The sequence below is a fragment of the Sinocyclocheilus anshuiensis genome, unplaced genomic scaffold (genome assembly GCF_001515605.1).
Source record: "Sinocyclocheilus anshuiensis isolate Anshui unplaced genomic scaffold, SAMN03320099.WGS_v1.1 scaffold1162, whole genome shotgun sequence".
Taxonomy (NCBI): Eukaryota; Metazoa; Chordata; class Actinopteri; order Cypriniformes; family Cyprinidae; genus Sinocyclocheilus; species Sinocyclocheilus anshuiensis.
Genome location: NW_015540875.1, coordinates 1,906,879 through 1,926,963, shown reverse-complemented (window position 1 = coordinate 1,926,963; position 20,085 = coordinate 1,906,879). Strand labels below are relative to the sequence as shown.

At 36.3% G+C, this 20,085-nt stretch overlaps 2 protein-coding genes across 2 annotated transcripts in view; both read right to left on the bottom strand.

Annotated features, from left to right (window-relative positions):
* eif3ha (eukaryotic translation initiation factor 3, subunit H, a) overlaps positions 1-11,208 on the bottom strand; it is a 68,819-nt gene extending 57,611 nt beyond the window's left edge. Inside the window, exon 1 of the mRNA XM_016485831.1 lies at positions 11,046-11,208. Coding sequence (XP_016341317.1) covers positions 11,046-11,126 — 81 coding nt within the window. The 5' untranslated portion in view covers positions 11,127-11,208. The remainder of the gene's footprint in view (positions 1-11,045) is intronic.
* Positions 11,209-13,600: 2,392 nt separating this feature from the next.
* The window catches only part of LOC107688259 (double-strand-break repair protein rad21 homolog), a gene marked incomplete at its 5' end in the record, with an annotated part of 14,955 nt that continues 8,470 nt past the window's right edge, over positions 13,601-20,085 (bottom strand). Inside the window, 9 exons of the mRNA XM_016485883.1 lie at positions 13,601-14,296; positions 14,371-14,451; positions 15,009-15,191; positions 15,268-15,413; positions 16,342-16,495; positions 16,576-16,799; positions 16,975-17,106; positions 17,801-17,923; positions 18,002-18,196. Of these exons, the coding sequence (XP_016341369.1) occupies positions 14,105-14,296; positions 14,371-14,451; positions 15,009-15,191; positions 15,268-15,413; positions 16,342-16,495; positions 16,576-16,799; positions 16,975-17,106; positions 17,801-17,923; positions 18,002-18,196 (1,430 nt within the window). The remainder of the gene's footprint in view (positions 14,297-14,370; positions 14,452-15,008; positions 15,192-15,267; positions 15,414-16,341; positions 16,496-16,575; positions 16,800-16,974; positions 17,107-17,800; positions 17,924-18,001; positions 18,197-20,085) is intronic.

Genomic DNA, 20,085 nt, shown 5'->3' with positions numbered 1-20,085 from the left:
TTTTTGTGTTTTGCTTTGGTACCGAAATTGGTACCGAGAACCGTGGATTTTCACTGGTATTGGTACCGAATACTGAAATTTTGGTACCGTGACAACACTAATCTCTAATATATTATCAGATTATTTTAACATACAATTTCCATTAAAACTTTATTTAAATAAAATAAAAATATAAATATTACAAATTAAAAATTAAATAGCAAAATTCTGAATCTCTCTAACGTGTTTAAATATAGAATTTCCACTACAATATCATTAATTAATTATTTTAACCTCACATTTTAACCGGTACGGTACCGGTATCTGAATTTCGGTGCCGGTACCCAACGGTACCTTTTTTCGGTACTTTACTCTGTGTAATTACAAAAACATTTATTTCAGTGAAAAAATAAGTCCAAAAGTCTCAATTTCAACATTTTGAACATGGGGCCCTACAAACTTTTTCTTTCTTTCTTTTTCCCCCCAGAAATTCTTGTTTTAATTTTTCTGAAAATCAAATGAAGGCATTAAACATTTATTTAAAATCAAATGAAAATTAAAGGAAGAAAAACTGTGTGAATATTCCTTTAAATATTCCATTTTTAATAGGCTAATAATTGTATTATTTTTTTCTACAATTAAGTGATTAATCTGATTGTAATATTTATTTTTATAATTTAATTGTTATTTAAATTTGATAGAAAATTTAATATTTAAAGATGTACATTATACTGTACAAAAGTAATACAAGAATAATATATTTCTGTTACATGTTAAACCGTACTTTTGTTCTCAGGTACCGAAATTTGGCACCGATTGATTTAACGTGAATCGTACTCTGTAGTACCGACGCAATTCGGTCGGTACCCTTAAAAGTACAGAGTTCGGTACCCAACCCTACATATAAATGAAAACTACAATGTTACGGAGTAAAATGCTGATCCAGGAAGTGGTATATGTCTTTGCAAGCTTTGGAGGTGTTGATGGAAGCGATTTAATGGATTTATGCTTTGATAATCGTACTGAATATTATCCAGATGTAGTTTTTGATAAAAATGTGATTCTCACCTTTTTGCTCAAAATTATGCATTTTTATGAAACCTACCTATATTCAAGTGTTGATAAAAAAAAGAATGCTTTAAGCTAGAATAAAACGTTTTTTTTTTTTTTGTTGTTTAAAAGTAGAGGCTCTGATCTTTATTTTGGTGTACTGCATATTCAAATATTCATACGGCAAAATATACTGGAGCCCATTAAATTTTAGTGAAAATCATCAAAAACGCTGGTGAAATTTTAGTGAAAATCATCAAAATCGCTGGCAGTGGCTGGCAACTTTTTTCAAAAATGCTGGCAGGGAAAGAGTTAATAAATTAAATATTAACTACATATTAATCTATTGTCACTAACAGCTATGTCAGGCAAAATACGGTTAAAAGTCTGTTAATATTAATGGACCTAGGAAAAAGTGGGTTTTCCTTTTTCTAAATGAAGCCTAAAACAAAGGCAAAACAGCTATTAGTTAAAGGAACACTCCACTATTTTTGAAAATAGGCTCATTTTCCAACTCCCCTAGAGTTAAACAGTTGAGTTTTACCGTTTTCGAATCCATTCAGCTGATCTCCGGTCTGGCGGTAGCACTTTTAGCTGTAGCTTAGCATAGATCATTGAATCGGATTAGACCATTAGCATCTCGTTCAAAAATGACCACAGAGTTTCGATATTTTTCCTATTTAAAACTTGACTCTTCTGTAGTTACATCGTGTACTAAGACCGACGGAAAATTAAAAGTTGCGATTTTCTAGGCCGATATGGCTAGGAACTATACTCTCATTCCGGCGTAATAATCAACACTTTGCTGCCGTACAATGGGTGCAGCAGGTGCAATGATATTACGCAATTCTGGATGCACTTGGCCGAAAACCGAAACCGAAAATGCTTTGTAATGATTATTATTTTATTAAATAATATAAAGTAATTTTGTACGACTTTTTAAATTTAACTCAATTTTAATACTGAATTTTAAAAAAACACAAGCCAATAAAATAACCACGCTTTTACTGAAAGTAACAATAAAACTGGACAGAATTTAATGCATTATTAAAATCAACAGTTGTGCTTGTTAACAGTTAATGCACTCTGAATTAACATGAACTAACAATGAATAACTGTATTCTCATTAACTAACATTAAGAAAGATTAATAAATACTGTAATAAATGCATTGTTCACTGTTTGTTCATGATAGTTAATACATCAGAGCATAGCATAGCAGAGCATAGCGTCACTGAAGGTAGCATTATTTTACCAGCGTTGCCCAGTTAGACTTGTGCCGGTATTCGGTAATGCCGATGCACGATATTGTTATCGTGGGCACTTCTAAATACCATGAATAATTATATATTACAAATTATTCAGAATTTAACAGGTTGTTAAAATCGAAAGTTGCAACTGTGTTATTTAATGAGCTAACATGAACTAAGACTTGTATTTTTTACAATACAAACAAACAAAGATTAATAACTTCTGTAGCAAATGTAGCTATTGCACATTGTGAATGTTAATGCATTAACTAAGGTTAACTAATGAGGTCTTATTGTAAATATTATCAAATTGCCAGAGTTTTGAGAACGCAGTGGACGTGGAGGACTATAATGCAATAAGAGCTTGTTCAAATAATGAGGTGCTAAACCATTCAGGGCTTTATAAGTAATAAGCAAGATTTTAAAATCTATACTGTGTTTAATAGGGAGCCAGTGGAGTGTTGACAGAACCGGGCTAATATGGTCATACTTCCTTTAGGTTTGGACATCTTCCTTTAGAAGAAACATTTTAGAAACAAGTTTTTTTTTTTCATCAGTGCAGCAGAAAAACAAGGTAACAATAGTACACAACATTACCGTATTCATTTAACCACAAAGACCATAGGACTGAAAAACAATAGTAATAATAATAATAGTAATAATAATAATAATAATAATAATAATAATAATAATAATAATAATAATATGTAGCCTATATTTTCGGTGCATCCCTACTTACATCCCCTCGTTTACAAATTTGAACTAAGTCCATACATCCGCCCTCTTTATTTTACTAACTTACTGCATGCTGAAGGTGACCCAGCTGACCTCACCAGAAAAAACTCAACACCACCATCTAGTGGATTGTAAAGAAATTGATTTTATTATTCTACCAAATAGTATAATAAAAGATCGATACTTGGCATCCATGTATTCATACAGTATTGCCGCAGAAAATATCGCGATACTATGCTGTATCAATTTTTTCCCCCACCCCTACTATTAGTTAACATTAACCATTAGCCTGTGCGGCTTTGATGACATCAACTGAAAGGAAAGTCGTTTGAGGCGGAGCTAGTTTTTATATTTGGACACATTCTAAAAGCTCTAGTCAGCTTTATGCAAAAGCATCTTATAACAAACCATCAGAGAGCAACATCGATGCCACAATCAGCTCAGATCCGCCGCTGACTTCCCCTGAACCCCATCCGTCAGATGAGCCGTCAGCGCAGGCCAGAGGGGGCGAGAGAACTCAGGGGGCTGGCTTTTTACCACAGATTCAAAGTGGTGCTCCACACCCCCCTGTTCTCCTCCTCCATCAGTGACAGTAACAGAATACTTAATGAGAGCATGCGGCATGCGTTCCAGTGATGGCGGCGCAGACTACACAGCCCCATCAAAGCAGCATAACACAGCCTTAACACTCCATCTAATGATCCCCACTGAACTCGGGAGAATTGCACGCTTGCCAGTTCTATTTTTGATAGGCGCTTTTTTGACTAGCATTCTCTCTGCGGCACATTGCGAGTGTTTGTGGGCTTTCTTGCTTTCAAAGTTTCCTCATCTGAGGGGTGATGCAATCCGCAAGCCCGAGGCAATCAGGTAAACGTGCTAACACATTCCCCACGGATAACGCTGACGTGAACGTCAGTCCCTGTCAGTTAGCCGAGCAAGGACGTGCAGCCATAGCCTGATGACTGTCGGTCTGCTACGACGAGGCCTATGATCCATCTTCATAAAACAATGACGAAACAAGATCTCTAACAACCGCACGCAGAACCGCCTCTCAGAATGAACAGCCTTTGACAACGTCGTAATTGAACAGTTTCACGCCACGTGTACAAATGAGCTCGTACTTCAGATTTGCAATGCTGGAGGAGAAAGCTGCACTCAAAAGCTCGAAATAAGGCCTAATAGTTCACTTTTAATAAAAGAACTGGCTTATAATGTGAAATGTTAGATAATGACCTAAAAAAAATTAAAAAAGAAAAAGAAAACTATACCGATAACCTCAACAAACTACTGTAACTAATTTTTCTTGTTAATTTTAACTAAAGAAAAATAATTTTTATTTAAACTAAAAAAAATCATAAATATTCGGGATGTAACGATTCACTCAACTCACGATTCGATTCGATTCATGATTTTGATTTCACGATTCGATTCACAATTTTTTTTAACAAAATGAGATTTAAGAAATTATAAATTAAATGTGTCCTTTTATTATTTCTTGGACAAAATACTGTACTTTTCTTTGTGAAATTGAAATATAACACTATAATAATATACTAATATAGCACTTGTAAATTATTGCTCTTTTGTTGGTTTTGATTGCTTCTATTGTCCTCATTTGTTAGTTGCTTTGGATAAAAGCGTTTGCTAAATGACAATTTAAATATAATGTAAATTGAAATAAAACTAAATTGACATTTTAAAACAAGCCCCAAATCAAAATAAATAACACAAATAAAAGAAATCTCTTCATATAAACAAACTAAGGCTTTGTCTGTGCTCTTTCCATTTAAAATTAGAGGCAACCACTGCGTTTTAATCATGATCCAAACAAAGATGCTGCATACATGCGACATGAGCAGTTTTTAATCTAAATTACATTGTATAATTTCGAAATTTGAAGCAAAAACAGAATGTAATAATACGTATTATATTTTTTTTGTTTAAATGAAATAATTTCTTATTTCTAACTAAAAAATGTAATAACATTTAAAAAAAAATGTATTAGATAATGTGAAATGTTAACGACTGGGAAAAAAAATAACAATGATCACAATTCTTAGCACAAATAAAGAAAAACTTAATTTAAATGATCAATTAATTGATATTACTTACAGATAATCTCATCTGCCTCAGCAAACCTCACCTGGAGTTTTTAAACTTCAAACAATCATGTGACAAGCAAGAACCAATAGCACAGGGAATCAATAATGCATCCAAGTCATTGTTTTTAATTTAATAAGTGCAAATGAGATTTGAGAACTCCAGCTGAGAGAAATATGATTGTAAAATAGCTATTTGAATCATGTATTTTAGTGTGTTCCTCTTACAAAGCTATTTTATGTTTTAAGAAGATCTGAAGTACAATTTTTAAAAAATGCAGCTTTTTGAGGGAGCCTGATGTAAATCATCCAGACTCATTATATACAAAAGCGCAGCTTCGACCATCTGCCTAATATCTCCTTTTGTGGTCACAGAAGAAAATACTATGACAGGTATTTAAATGTAGTATGGGCGAAAATAATGGAGAGATGCAAGTGACTGTCCTATCAAGGTCAATCTACTTCCAAAATGCAGTAACTGCACCAGATAATGACAGGATGCGTTTTTCCTTGAGACAACTTCGCCCTCTTTTGGCAGTGATATATAATGCAGTGAACAACACATCAGCACTGCATCAACCTCAAACTCAGACAACCTGTTTAATTAAGCAAACACTTCGGTGCTACTGCGCACCAGGAGATAAACAGCAGACCGTCTGCATGCATTACGGTGATGATAATTGGAGGGTTTAGACCAAATGCCAAACTACAAACTCTGTGCTCCAACGTCAGTCTTTATCTAACGGGAATCACTGGTCCGTATAGGAGAATGCAGGCTAATGGTGTAGAATGATTTCGAAAAACAATTCCAGGAAAATAATGTAGGGCACCTAAAGTGAAGTGAAAAACGAGGCCAGCAGTTGCAGCCCTACATAAAAAGCAAATGAGATAACAGCCACTGCAACGAAAGAGAATGAAAAGTTGTAAAAGTGCAATAAGCAACGTTTCCACGGTGAAAAATTTTAGACTTAAAGAAATGAACAGCAATTCTTACAAATGTTAGTTTTAGCTAGCTCTGAAACTCTTGCATTAACATTCAGAAGTCATACACGGTGCACAAGAACACTTGAGCTGTTCATATTCATATATTTCAGCCAGACAGACAAAGCAAGCCAGAAATCAATAAATGAAGTACTGTGCTGGTGATAGTCTCAGACCATACTAATTTTCAATATTTTGCAGAATGTTGGTAACCAAACAGTTGATGGTAGCCACTGACTGCCATATGAAAAAAGATTCTTCGGAATACTATGGAAGATCAAAGGGAAACGGAAACAGAAACTGGTTGGTTATCAATATGCTGCAAAATATCTTCTTTTATGTTCAGCAGAATAGAGGAATTCATACAGGTTTGGAACAACATGAGGGTGAGTAATGGCGCTTTTCCACTGCATGGTACGGCACGGTACGGTTCACTTTTGGGGGCTTTTCCACTGGGTACAGTACCTGGGACTTTTTTTAGTACCACCTCGGTTGAGGTACCAAGTGAACCGTACCATTACCAAAACGTGACGTGTAAACTCTGCTGATCACGGATTGGCCGGAGAGAATCGTCACTACCTGCGTCACTGAACTTGTGACACAAACACAACAGAACCGCTAGATTTAAATCAGCACAGCCAGCGAAGGATCGAATGCAACCGTTTTGAACAAGCGCACCTTTTTTAACAACCTAAAAATGGCTGTTTCGTTGTCTGTTGAGGAAGTACAGATGTTCCTCTCGTTGATAGCCGAGGAGCGAATATATATATATTAATATATATATATATATATTAATCTTACAGACCCTAAACTTTTGAAAAGAGAGCAGTGGTAGTACATAGTCATCACATTTTTTTAAAAATACCTAAAAATGCACCACTGTACTGCCATGTTTTTCTTTTGAGTAACGTTACCTTGAAGAATGGTAGAAAAGTAATAGTATGGTACTTGGAAATATACCATGGTAATGACATTTTGCGCATTTTAAAATACTTCCAAGAACACCATGGTGGTATAACGGTATATTGACAAAAAAAAAAAACACTGTACCTTCAGTTAAGAACGGATACCACAGTAACTTCAGTACCATAGTATCACTCAAAATACCATGGTACAGTGATGGCACTAGATTACGGTGACCAGACGTCCCAGTTTTCAGGGGACAGTCCTGGTTTTCGGTGTCCTGTCCCCGGAAATTTCAAGAGGTCCTCGCTGCAGCCTGTAGTATGATGACGTAGCTGGATCAGATCCAATACGTATTGGATGTTTGACGAGCATGCGCAGTATTGGATTTTAATGCGCATGCGCAAAGTGGGGCTGTCATTGAAGCTAGTATTTAATGTAAATTAAACTGTAATTAGGAGATATAGGTGTTTCATAGGCTTACATCAATTATATTATACTGTGATTTTAAACTAGTAGTGTATTCGAACTTTAAGCAACGATGGCGTACGGCATTTCCTGATGTCCTTTATATCCTTTGCTAGGAGTTATGGGAAATGTAGGTTTGGGTACCATATGGGTTTGGATTGTTTGTTCATTTGAATGTGTTATTATAAAGGACATTCTTTCCAGCTTATTTTATTATTGCTTCATGGTGAATGGAATTTCATATGTTTATAGAGTTTATTTGTATATATTATATATTTCTTTTTCATTGAGGTTTGAGGTACTGATACCCCCTGTAATTATAAAATGGTTTGATCTGTTTGTTAAAAGGGTGTGATTTTTCTATGGCTGATTTAGTTCTGGTGAGGGATCCCTGGAGAAACATCTGAAGCCCAGAACTCAGTAATGTGCTGATATTTCATGTATCAGTTAGTTTTTCTGTTCTTTTGGTTTTTCACATTTTTTTCCTGCACCTTTGTGACCAGTACATGAGTGTGGCAGGTAATAAAATGGAAATTTGAAGACTCTATGAATGCCTCCTAAAAATTTTATGGAAGAACCCTTACAACAGTGCAACGTCTGCATATCAGTCATGTTACAGTGCTTGTTGTATACTTATAATAATGGATACAGCATTGATGTGCATCCTGGCGATAATATTTGAATTGCAGGCTATTCAAAAATTAAATAATGAAATAAATAAATAAATAAATAAAGCTTTGAAGTTGCCGGTATAGACGAAAACATCGCGGATGAATTTAGACATTAAAGTTTTTACATTGTAATGTAATGTAGGTCATCGTGTAGTCTGTAGATATGTAATGTAGGTCAAAAACCCTTGCTACATGCACTGCGTTAGACTTCACTTAGACCAAGTCGTTAGACTAAGTCGCTGTGGATAAAAGCGTCTGCAAAATGATAAAATGTGAATAAAAATATGAATTTATTCGAGACCTACTACAGCTCATGCGCGTAAAAATCCACTACGTAGTGGATATAGTCCAGCTACGTCATCGTGCTGCAAGCTGCAGCGAGGACAGACTCGGAAATTTCCCCGTTTTACAGCATGTTCAAAACAACGATTACTTTCACCAGCAGAGGGCGCTGTGAGCTATACACTGATTACTATTTGCGCGCCTAGACTAGACTTGGACTAGAGCGCTGTTATCGTCAATTATCAATAGAGACACACCGTTTCAAGGAAGTAAAATACAAACTATATGCATGTTAAAACAAAGTAATACTGTTTGTGTGCACTTTATAACAAGGTATGATAAGGTGGGATTTTTTTTTTTACACACAGTATTAAACATTCATCTTCATTTAACTTCCGCCGTCAACTCCGATATGAATAATAATAATTAAAAAAATAATAATAAAAAAATTAACTAAACAATTACACTTGCAGAAAGCACAAACTTTGTGGTCAAAATTAGCCTAAAATGCAAAATAATAAGCCTGATTAGGGGTAGGAAAAATCAATTTCCAAAAGCATGAACATTACTTGGAAAAAATCATTTAAAAAGTTGTAATTACTGTTTGTGTAAATGTTAAATACAGTCATAAAATGTTACAAATATTTGTTAAATACGGTTTTATTTATATGTTCTCATTTTTATTGTTTTATTTTTAGTTTTTTTGTAAAGTCATAATTTTGTTATAATCCTGTTTTGATCTGTTTACTTTTCATAGTGTGATTTTTGGAGAATTGTTGTCCTATTAATATACTAGGGTAAGTTTGATCCTTAAACATCATTGTAATTACTAATTATGATATTAATTTATGGAAACCAAAACAATTAAACGTACACAAATATATTGTCCCCGTTTTTTTATTTTGTATATAGGCCTAATCACAAGTGTGATTTCAGTGATATTTTGATCACTGAACTAGGAAATGTCCCCGGTTATCATTAAGGATGCACCGAATGGTCGGCAACCGAAATTATTCGGCCGAAAATAGCAAAAAAAAAGCTCTTTCGGCCGAATAAGCGAAAAAAATTCGAAATTCGTAATGAGAATCATTTGTCAACAAAAAGAAGCACTGAGGTCTTCCTGCGGGTTTAATAAAAGTTGAGAAAAAGCAAGAACACTATATACTATATACCGTATTGACCCGAATATAAGACGATGTTTTTTTTCTTGAGAAAACCTTACAGCTGCATGAGTCGTGACTGTCACGTTAGCCTGATGGGACCAAACTCTCTTTGTGATTTTAAAACGTAAGACAGTACCCAGATTTGAAGACTACAGTAAGATTTCACTTCTACTGTTAATAAGATTTCGGTAGGCTACTATTAGATGGATAGTCGAAATGTCCTAATTCAGATGGGCTACCGGTTTTGTTTTTTTTAATGGTATATCAAAAAGTGTATATTTTTTAAATGTGATTGTTGGTACATTTTGCCAGTTTTTACCATACTTTCAAAACAAAAATTAAAATAGGAAAAATATGCAATATGAAAATAATTGAAGACACAATGTGTTTTACTGAGAAAAAACAAGATTTGGTTTTTAAAAAGCCTTTTTCCAAAAGGTACATCTGGAAAAAGGGGGGTCGTCTTATATTCGGGCCAATACGGTACATAGAATATACTCGCATATATAGATACACAGTCTATATTTCTATTTTTTCATAGTCTATATTCCTACTACTGCAGCATAGTTTTTATTATTATGTTTCTTACATTGTGTATGTATAGTTTTGCACTGTCTTGGCATTCATTGTGGACAGCAAAGTAAGAATTTCATTGCTCAGGGAAACTTGTTTTCCTCACTGGGCATATGACAATAAACGCTTTGAATTGAATTGAATTCATTAATAAATGGTTATAACATATTATAAATGTAATAATTACAACAGCTCTACTAAAACATTTATTGTAACATTTACACACGTTTACACTAAAAAATGGCCAAAAAATATTTTACTAATTTATTAATTTTAAGTTAAGTTGTGTTTTATTGGTAGCCTATAATGTCTGCTAGAATGCTAAAAAATGTTCAGTGTTAAGTACAAAAATTTTAATTGTTGTTTTGTAAATTCTGTCTGCTAGAATGCTAAAAAATGTTCAGTGTTAAGTAAAAAAATTTTAATTGTTGTTTTGTAAATTATTTTTTTCTTTGAAAAGCAAGACAAAAGAGTAAAAAGCACATTTTGGCTATTTAACTTATGCAATGGTGAAAAAATTGGCAAAATGGGGGGAAAACCGTGTTCGGCCTTCGGCCCAGTGTTTCATTTTGTTCGGCTTCGGCCAAGAATTTTCATTTCGGTGCATGCCTAGTTATCACTTCAGAAATCTGGTCACCTTACAGTGGATAGTTGTACCACCACTTTACACTTTCGGGGAGTAACATGTTCAAAGTCCTGGTATTACCATGGTACATGTCCACAAAACTAATACCTCCAAAATCCAGTATTTCTACGGCATGCGCTTCCTGATAGAGCTAACGGTGAAGACTGAGCTCCCCCTACCAACCTACAGCTGAACACAACACACGAGTCTCTGACAAACAGCCGCTTCACGCTTCAACAGAACCACTCCACAGCAAAGCTCACTCACCAGCCCATCGATCTGGATCTGTTTCACCGGGGTATCCAGTGGATTGGAGCCCGAAGCTGCTGATTCTTTGCGGCTGGCCATTGTCAGACGAAGACGGAAAAGGCCAAAGCACGTGTAATGGTGTAATAGGAGTTTTTTCCGGAACGATCCGACCACTTCCTGTGTGAAGACTTTTACATTGGCAAAATAAGAGTCGCTATTTAGAAAATGTAATGACTGATTCTCACGATTTCGTCCTAAAATTAAAAGCAAAAATACTGCATTGTGATATTAATCACATAATAATGTAGCAGCTCACACTAGAATTTAATTGGCAACAAACAGCGCAATGGTTGTATTTTAAAACGTGGTAGTACTAGTACTAGGCTCCTGTACTGCGTTCTGAGCAGTACATACTGTATACTGCCTGCTGTTTTCTATTAGCATGTAAATCAGTGTACATTACGCAACAATAAACGATTGAAATAGTATGTTATATTGTTGTCAAGCCTTCTGACTTCATAAATCTTTTTGTGTATGAAATGTCCAAAAAAAAATTTAAATTGAGAAGAGAATTGCATTGTGGGATACAGTATTGATAGTACCACAGTGTGCACACTCCTCAGGAAGTCAGGCTGCAGGTGGATTAATTATAACCAGCAAATTAAAGTGGATAGGACAATGTATTTGAAAACTGAAAGGTGCACTGGTTAGTGTAGTGCAAAGTATAGGCCTAATTAAACTTTTTTTCAGATTATATATACACACACACACACATACACACACACACACACAGGTGCATCTCAAAAAATTAGAATATCGTGAAAAAGTTCATTTTTTGTAACTTATTTCAAAAAGTGAAACTCATATATTCTAGATTCATTACATGTAAAGTAAAACATTTCAAAAGTTTTTTGTTTGTTTGTTTAATTTTGATGAATAGCGCTTACATCTTATGAAAGTTAAAAATCCAGTATCTCAAAATATTAGAATATTTACATTTGAGTGTCATTAAATGACCATCCCTACAGTATGAATGCCGGGTATCTCTTGTTCTTTGAAACCACAATAATGGGGAAGACTGCTGACTTGGCAATGGTCCAGAAGACGATCATTGACACCCTCCACAAAGAGGGTATGTCACAGAAGGTCATTACTGAAAGGGCTGGCTGTTCACAGAGTGCTGTATCAAAGCATATTAAATGCAAAGTTGAATGGAAGGAAAAAATTGGGTAGGAAAAGGTGCACAAGCAACAGGGATGACCACAAGCTTGAGAATACTGTCAAGCAAAGCCAATTCAAACACTTGGGAGAGCTTCACAAGGAGTGGACTGAAGCTGGAGTCAAGAGTCACCATGCTCAGACGTCTTCAGGAAAAGAGCCACCAAGCCACTTCTGAAACAGAAACAACGGCAGAAGCATCTTACCTGAGCTAAGGAGAAAAAGAACTGGACTGTTGCTCAGTGCACTAAAGTCCTCTTTTCAGATAAAAGTAAATTTTGTATTTCATTTGGAAATCAAGGTCTGGAGGAAGACTGGAGAGGCACAGAATCCAAGCTGCTTGAAGTCCAGTGTGAAGTTTCTGAAGTCAGTGATGATTTGGGGTGCCGTGACGTCTGCTGGTGTTGGTCCATTGTGTTCTATCAAGTCCAAAGTCAATGCAGCCGTCTACCAGGAGATTTTGGAGTACTTTATGCTTCCATCTGCTGACAAGCTTTATGGAGATGCTGATTTCCTTTTCCAGCAGGATTTTAGCACCTGCCCACAGTGCCAAAACCACTTCCAAGTGCTCTGCTGACCATATTACTGCGCTTGATTGGCCAGCCAACATGCCTGACCTGAACCCCATATGGAATCTATGGGATATATTCAAGAGAAAGATGAGAAACAGCGGATCCGAGCTGAAGGCTCAATAGTGCCTCAGCAGTCCACAGGCTGATCGCTTCCATTCCATACCTCACTGACACTGGAGTTTGTGCTAAAAGAGCCCCGACAAAGTACTGAGTGCATAAATGAACATACTTTAAACAACTTGAACTTTTCGGTTTTGCAAATCCTTTTTTTGATTAATCTTAGGAAATATTCTAACATTTTGAGATACTGTATTTTTGACTTTCATGAGCTGTAAGCTCAAATCAAAATTACAACAAAAAAACTTTTGAAATGTTTTACTTTACATGTAATGAATCTAGAATATACGAAAGTTTCACTTTTTGAAATAAGTTATCAAAAAGATATTTTCACAATATTCTAATTTAAATGTTGTTTCAACTTAATATTAAAATATTATTTTTGTTTCAACTTTAATATTTACACATGTAAATACCGAGACCTAATAAATTTACTATTGTTGAAAAAAATTAAGTTTAGTTAGTAATTTTCTGCTGTGGAACTTTTAGAAAAATGCATTAACCAAAAACAGGAAAAAAAAAACAAACTGCTGTTTGGTTAAAAAAGGTTCCCAACCTCTGACCTAGGAAGAAATTTGTATTGGTGCTAAGCATACTATAGATCCCATTCAGTAAAAATACTGAAGAGCGATATAAAATGAGAGGAACGTAGGAAACATTTTTTCCAATCAATAGCAAAATTTAATCACAAGTGCATAAAAATTCCAATTGTATGTAGGAGTTTAACAAACCTTTAATAATCATAATTGCCATTAAAAGAGAGATACAAAACACTGAACTATTGTCATTAAATCCACTTGGGTCTCCAAAAATAAACCGTTGTCTCTCAATTGTGACATTATTAAAAAGTTAAAATGTACACATAACTAACTCTACTACAAATGTAAAACTTACTGGGGTTAAGCTTATGAAGGAAAATAAAAAGAGAACAATGGAAAAAAAAAAAACAAGTAGAGAAACTGAAAAATCCCAATGGTTTTGACAATATGGAGGTCCAACATGTACTAACAAATAACACCTATGCAGGTACAATGTCTTCATGATCTATTGGATTTGACTCAAAACCTTTCAAATTGGCCCCAAAGGACAAAAACTGGTACAAAAAGCAACAGTAGCAAAACAAAACTGTTAAATACAACTACTAAAAACAAAAAAATAGAGAGTATGCATCTATACAATATGGAACCGTGGTCCTGGCGTGGCGATGATGTCGCTGTACGGCTCGGTCTGCGTCAGCTCGATGGCCTGCTGCTTCTTCAGCACCAGGAAGCTGTAAAACTTGGCCGCAGCCTGTTTCTTGTTGTTGTTTCGGCACAGCTCCAGAAGACTGATGGACTGGGCTCCGGTTTTAGCCACTACGCGCTGTCAAAACACAGAAGAATATGAGGAAACCTGTTTCGAACATCTTTATTGTGAACATTTGGTCAAATACAAACCTGAAGACCGTGAAGCATCTGCTGAGTTCTCTTGTTCCACCGTCGCTCCTCTTGGTCCTGGTCTCCTTGACCCTCCCCTCCCTGTTCATTAAAACACAGTGAACAATTATCAGTAACATATGGAAGCTTGCTTCCGCAATGGGATACATTTTTTTTTTAATAATTGTGACTTTTTCTCACAATTCTAAATAAAGATAACCTCAGAATTCTGACTACTTCTCCTAGCATTTCCCCCCCCCTCAGAATTGCAAGATAAACTCAGAATTGTGAAATATGTAGTAAGAATTGTTTTGTTTTGTTGAAAGACAAACTGTGGAAGTGTGAAATATAAAGCCAGAATTGCAAGATATAAACTCGCAATTCTGAGAAAAATATCTAATTGTGAGTTCATAGTTTTGTATTTATGTAGCAAATATCTCTTTGCAATTGAGTTAATACTCGCTCAGAATTCGGACATTCTCTGAAAACTTTCTTTTTCCCACCACAAAAAGAAGGCAATTGGTACTTTTTCTCTCACAATCCTGACTTTTTTTTTCTTAGAATTGTGAGGAAAAAAGTCAATTTTTTTCAGAGGTGGGAATGGGCTTCCAAGTCAAAATGAGAGATTTTCTTCCACCTGTAAACAACAAACATCTCACCTCTTCATCGCTGTCATCCTTGTCTTTATCCTTGTTCTTGTCATCCAACAGGTCCAGCTCCGGTACCAGAATTGAGAGGTTGGTGCTGTCCTCAGGAGGAAGATCCACCTGGGGCATGTCGAGCTGTTGGGAAAGGACTGACTGATCTACAGGTTGAAGCGTCTGATCCAACACTCCCATTTGCTGGAATGACAATTGTGCACCGTTAGGCTTTGTTCAAAAGCCTTTACTAGGCAGCATGATTATCTGGTTGACTTACAGGCAAAGCTGCATCCTTCTCAAGCGACTTGCGCTTGACTCCACGCTGGCGAGATGGAGGCGGCATCATGGATTCGTCCAGAGTGGTTCTGCTGCCCTCCATAGAGGAAGCCTGCAGCATACTGGGCTCCTCCATGATGGTCTGATCTGTAGGGCACAAGTAGGAGACTTTCACTTGAGGCTTTCAAATGACTGTGACACAACTGTGTTAAACCAGGGGGTTTCAATCTTTTAGCCATGGACCCCAAAATATGATCTTCCCCATTTAAGAGATCCCCATTCTAAAACTTAAAGGGCAGCTATATTTTTAAATGCATAAAGACTGGGGTTATTCTCATCAACTATAACCATGAAAAAAAAACTAGTTTTCGTTACTTGAAATAAAATTTTAAATGAACTGTAGATGATAAAAAACATTTTTTTTTAGCTAGTTACCATTTTTGTTTCGCTTAAGTTGAAATACTAAAACATTAATAAATACTATATGGACAATTAATTAAAAATTAATAAAAATGACAAACACGCAACAATATTACTAAAACTTTAAAACAGAAAATATAAAAATAAAATCTAATATATATATATATATATATATATAAAATACTAAAACAAAAATTTTATTTGGAAAAATATTCTGATCCAATATTATGTGTTTTCTACTCCCTATAGTACTGTACTCTTAGATGTATTTGGAATTTTTTTACATATTTCAATTCATTGTTTTGTTTTGTTTTTTTATAATTTTTTCATCTTTATTTTACATTTGTACATTTTGAAAACACTTCCACACCTTGGAAATAATTTTCTATTGTACTATATGTTTTCTAATGACTATAGCACTGCACTATTAGATCTATTTATTAAAATACATTTGTATTTTTTATTTTAATATTTTTTATTCAACTTGTTTTCTTTATTTGTTTTCACATTTTTACAGTTTTTCTCTAACTTTTCCGGAGATCCCCTATCACTCACTTGTGGTCCCTGTGGACACCAATTTAAAAACCTGTGTGTTAAGCTGCAGTAGTCATGCTTCTGTAGCGCTCTGACACTCAACAGCAAGTCAAGAGCTTACCAATAACTTCACTCCTGTGACCCAGCACCTCCTCTCTGGGCACTTCTGGGTTCTCCAGCTCCTTCAGGAAGTCCTCCAGGCTGTCGGCCTCTCCTCCCTTCCTCCTCTTCCTCAGCTCATCAGGCACCAGTGGAGTCAAGCAGCGAGTAAACATCTACAACACACACATTTCCCGTTATTTCAGCTCTCAGCTTTAACATAGTGATGTTACAGTGACGTAAGATCAACCATCACCTTCAGCAGTCGACCGTTCCAGAGAGGCTGAGCAGGCAATGAGAACAGCTTCTCCACACCTCCAGTCTCCTTCCACATCATCAGCTTCTTAGTAGGAGGAGCCAAATCCAGCGTGGTGACGATATCAGAGTAGTCGCTCAACTGAGCGCGGATGGTCTTACTGTCCAACTCCTTCAGACTGTCGACAATGAGCTTCCTCTTTCTCTTAGCCTTGGTTTCTTTCACTGAGGACACACCACAAGTGTTTTAGTAATCTATATTTAAGACATAATATTCTTAATATAGATCACTTAAACAAGCTACGAGGCTGAGATGCATCTGATCGATCAATTCAATGTAAATTTATTGTTCATTTATTCATTTAATTTTCATTCATTCATTTATTGTTTACAGTTTTACCAGTAATGTCGATGGGCTCAAGAGCGAAAGCTTCATCTTCATTGGGCACCAGAGTGGTCTGTTCTGTCTGGTCTGTGGTGTTGGGAAGAGGCTCCGCTGGTCCAGAGCCTGGACTGTCAAGACCGGCAGCGGCTGAAATAATGCAGACATGTTAGTTTACACTAATAATTTGTTCATATTTGTTTAAAAATGCATAAAATGCAATTCATATAGACTTATTTCTTGCTCAAATTCATCAGAAAACGTTATTACAGAAAAGACCGCTTACTTTATACCCTCATGAAACAGAAAAAAAAAAAATTCTTGACATGGCAAGGTTTGTTCAAGTTATCCAATAGTAAAACACCAAGAAATGATTTGCTAGTAAGAAAAATACTTGGTAACACTATTTTACAATATCCCTGTTATACATGTTACATGTACTTACTATAGTAATAACAGAACATAATGCATAATTACAAGCAACTAACCCTAAAACAAACACTAACCCTAAACCAAGTTAAACCAAAAAGTTTACTACCTAGAAAAATGTGTCTGAAATTTTAGGATTATGTCATGTATTGAAGATGTCAAGAAATATGTTATGAAGTAACGTTTTATTTGGTTAAACCACTTCACGCAAAGTCAATATCAAATGTTCTCTTAATGTGAGTTTATGTAGAAAATCACATGAATACAAAAATTCTTTTAGTTGATACATTTCTGTAAAAACTTGACATGGAAGGAAAATTTTCAGTGGTAAAAAAAGTGTTTACTTTATATTCTACATTTCTAGTTATTTCATAGAGACAAGTAACAGCTAAGAAATTTTGTAGGATTTACTTACGAGAAAAAGCATCAAAGTCATCGTCATCATCGCCATGGTCTTGAGGCATCATTACACTGTCAGTGATAGCTGGAGGATCATCAAATATACCACCACCATCCTCATTGCTCAGAATCTTATCCACTAAAATTGAGCAGACACCAGGTTTAGTATCACATCATCATATGAACAATATACAGGTCAAATCAAATTGGAACTTACTCAGAATTCCACCATCAGTGTTTTCCAGGTTGTTATCCCCGAAGTCGTCATAGTCAAGGTTGGTCGATTTGTCAGGGAGGTGAGCGGGACCAGGCTCAGCTTCCAGAAGCAGGGTGGAGGCAGAGGATCCATGGATGATGTCCACCTCAAAAGCATTCTCCCTCATCATCTCACGATCATCCATGCCAAAGTCACCTGATATGACATTACCAGCATAAAGTGGATACATACATGGATCACAAGAGTCTAGGGCTGCCCCCTAATAGTCAACTAACCATTAGTCAACCAAAAGAGGCTTGGTCGACCAAAATGTTATTAGTCGCTTTGTCGCAGGGGGAAAAAATAAATAAATAAATAAAAATCCACATTGGCGAAGTCCGTGACGGACAGATCGTTAACGGCTGGTCTATGTGGTAATACAGTACATCGGCCAGGACATCCAAACACTCGACTATCATTCATCGACCTCTAATATGGCTTATCATCTGAAATATGTAAGTATTAGTAACATTACATGGCCGCTCAATCTAATGTTAACCTAGATAAATGTTGAAGTGTTTGTGTGGAGTGTGGAAGCTGAAAGCTGAACAGTAGCGCGGTCACTGCAGGACAGATGGAGGCGCCGGTGCGGTCGCTTGCTCTAAAAATACACCGTAATTTTTGGTCATACAAATAAGAGTAATACATCTTTTGAATCTGTAAAGACTCTACATTTATTTGTATGCACTCACAATAACAACAAAACATTGTGCGTTTGTAAAATAATGAAAGTAAACAGGATGCGCTTTCTGCCATCTCTATGAACTTGAGCGCGAAACTGTGTATGCTTGCCTTACAGACATAAAATAACATGTATAGAGAGTGAATTGTCTACTTTCAAATACATTAATTTAGGGCTGTCAAAAAAAAAATTTGAATATTTGTCGAATTTAAAGGGGTCATATGACGCGATTAAAATTTTTCCTTTCTTTTTGAAGTGTTACAAGCTCTTGGTGCATAAAGAAGATCTTTAAAGTTGCAAAGACTAAAGTCTCAAATCCATAGAGATATTCTTTATAAAAGTTAAAGAGTCAACCACGCCTACCTAAAACGGCTCGTTCTAACATGCCCCCACATGTCTACGTCACGATGTGGGAAGATTCGCATGCCGCCGCCCAAATGTTCACGCAAAGAAAGAAGGCGTAACTTTTATTCTTGCTGTAGTATTGTTGCCGCCGCCATGCCGTGGAGACGCTGTTTCTCGTTGTGAAAGCGAAACTACTTTGTTTGGCCTTCCAAAAGGGGATGATATCCGTTTCATCATGCCTAGAGCTGATCCGTGCTGGTCGCTGAGGTAATACATCAGCTTTGCGCTGTGGATCGCCAGATCGGCTTTCACCGTGGACGAAGCGGAGTCCAGCCCGGGGTCGTCACATGTGGTTGCCGCAAATCCGCCGGCCGCGCCGTTCTCAAGCCCACCGGCCGTTGCTCACTCAGCCCGCCCGGCCGTTCCAGCGGAGCGTCACACCGCTCCGCTTCGCTCACATGCTCTGGTCCCCACTGGATGCAACAAATGTTATATGCCTCGTGTATAATGGGTTTTAATGTTTTTGTCTTGTCGCTCCGGCCTGACAGGGCATCACAGTATGGTAGGGGCGTAACATTGCTGTCATACGCTTGAGGTATTCGGCCAATCACAACGCACTGGATAGCTGGCCAATCAGAGCACACCTTGCTTTTCAGACCGATGAGCTTTGTACAAATCGACGCGTTTCAGAAAGGCGGGGCATAGAGGAGAAACAATAATGTCCAGTATGTGGAAAATAATGTGTTTTTTTAACCTTACACTGCATAAACACATTTCATTACACCAAATACACAAAATAATGTTCTTTTTAGCAACATCATATGACCCCTTTAAAATAAAAATCCACATTCAAAAACGTTTGCATTCGAATTTTAGGTGTGCGTTAAGGAGGCAGCCTTATCAGTGACGCTCGAGATGCGATGACGATGTAAGTCAGTGTTGCCAAGTCCACGGTTTTCCCGTGGAATTGGGCTACTTTAACACTGTTGCCGCGGGTTGTTTTTCATGTCCACGGGTT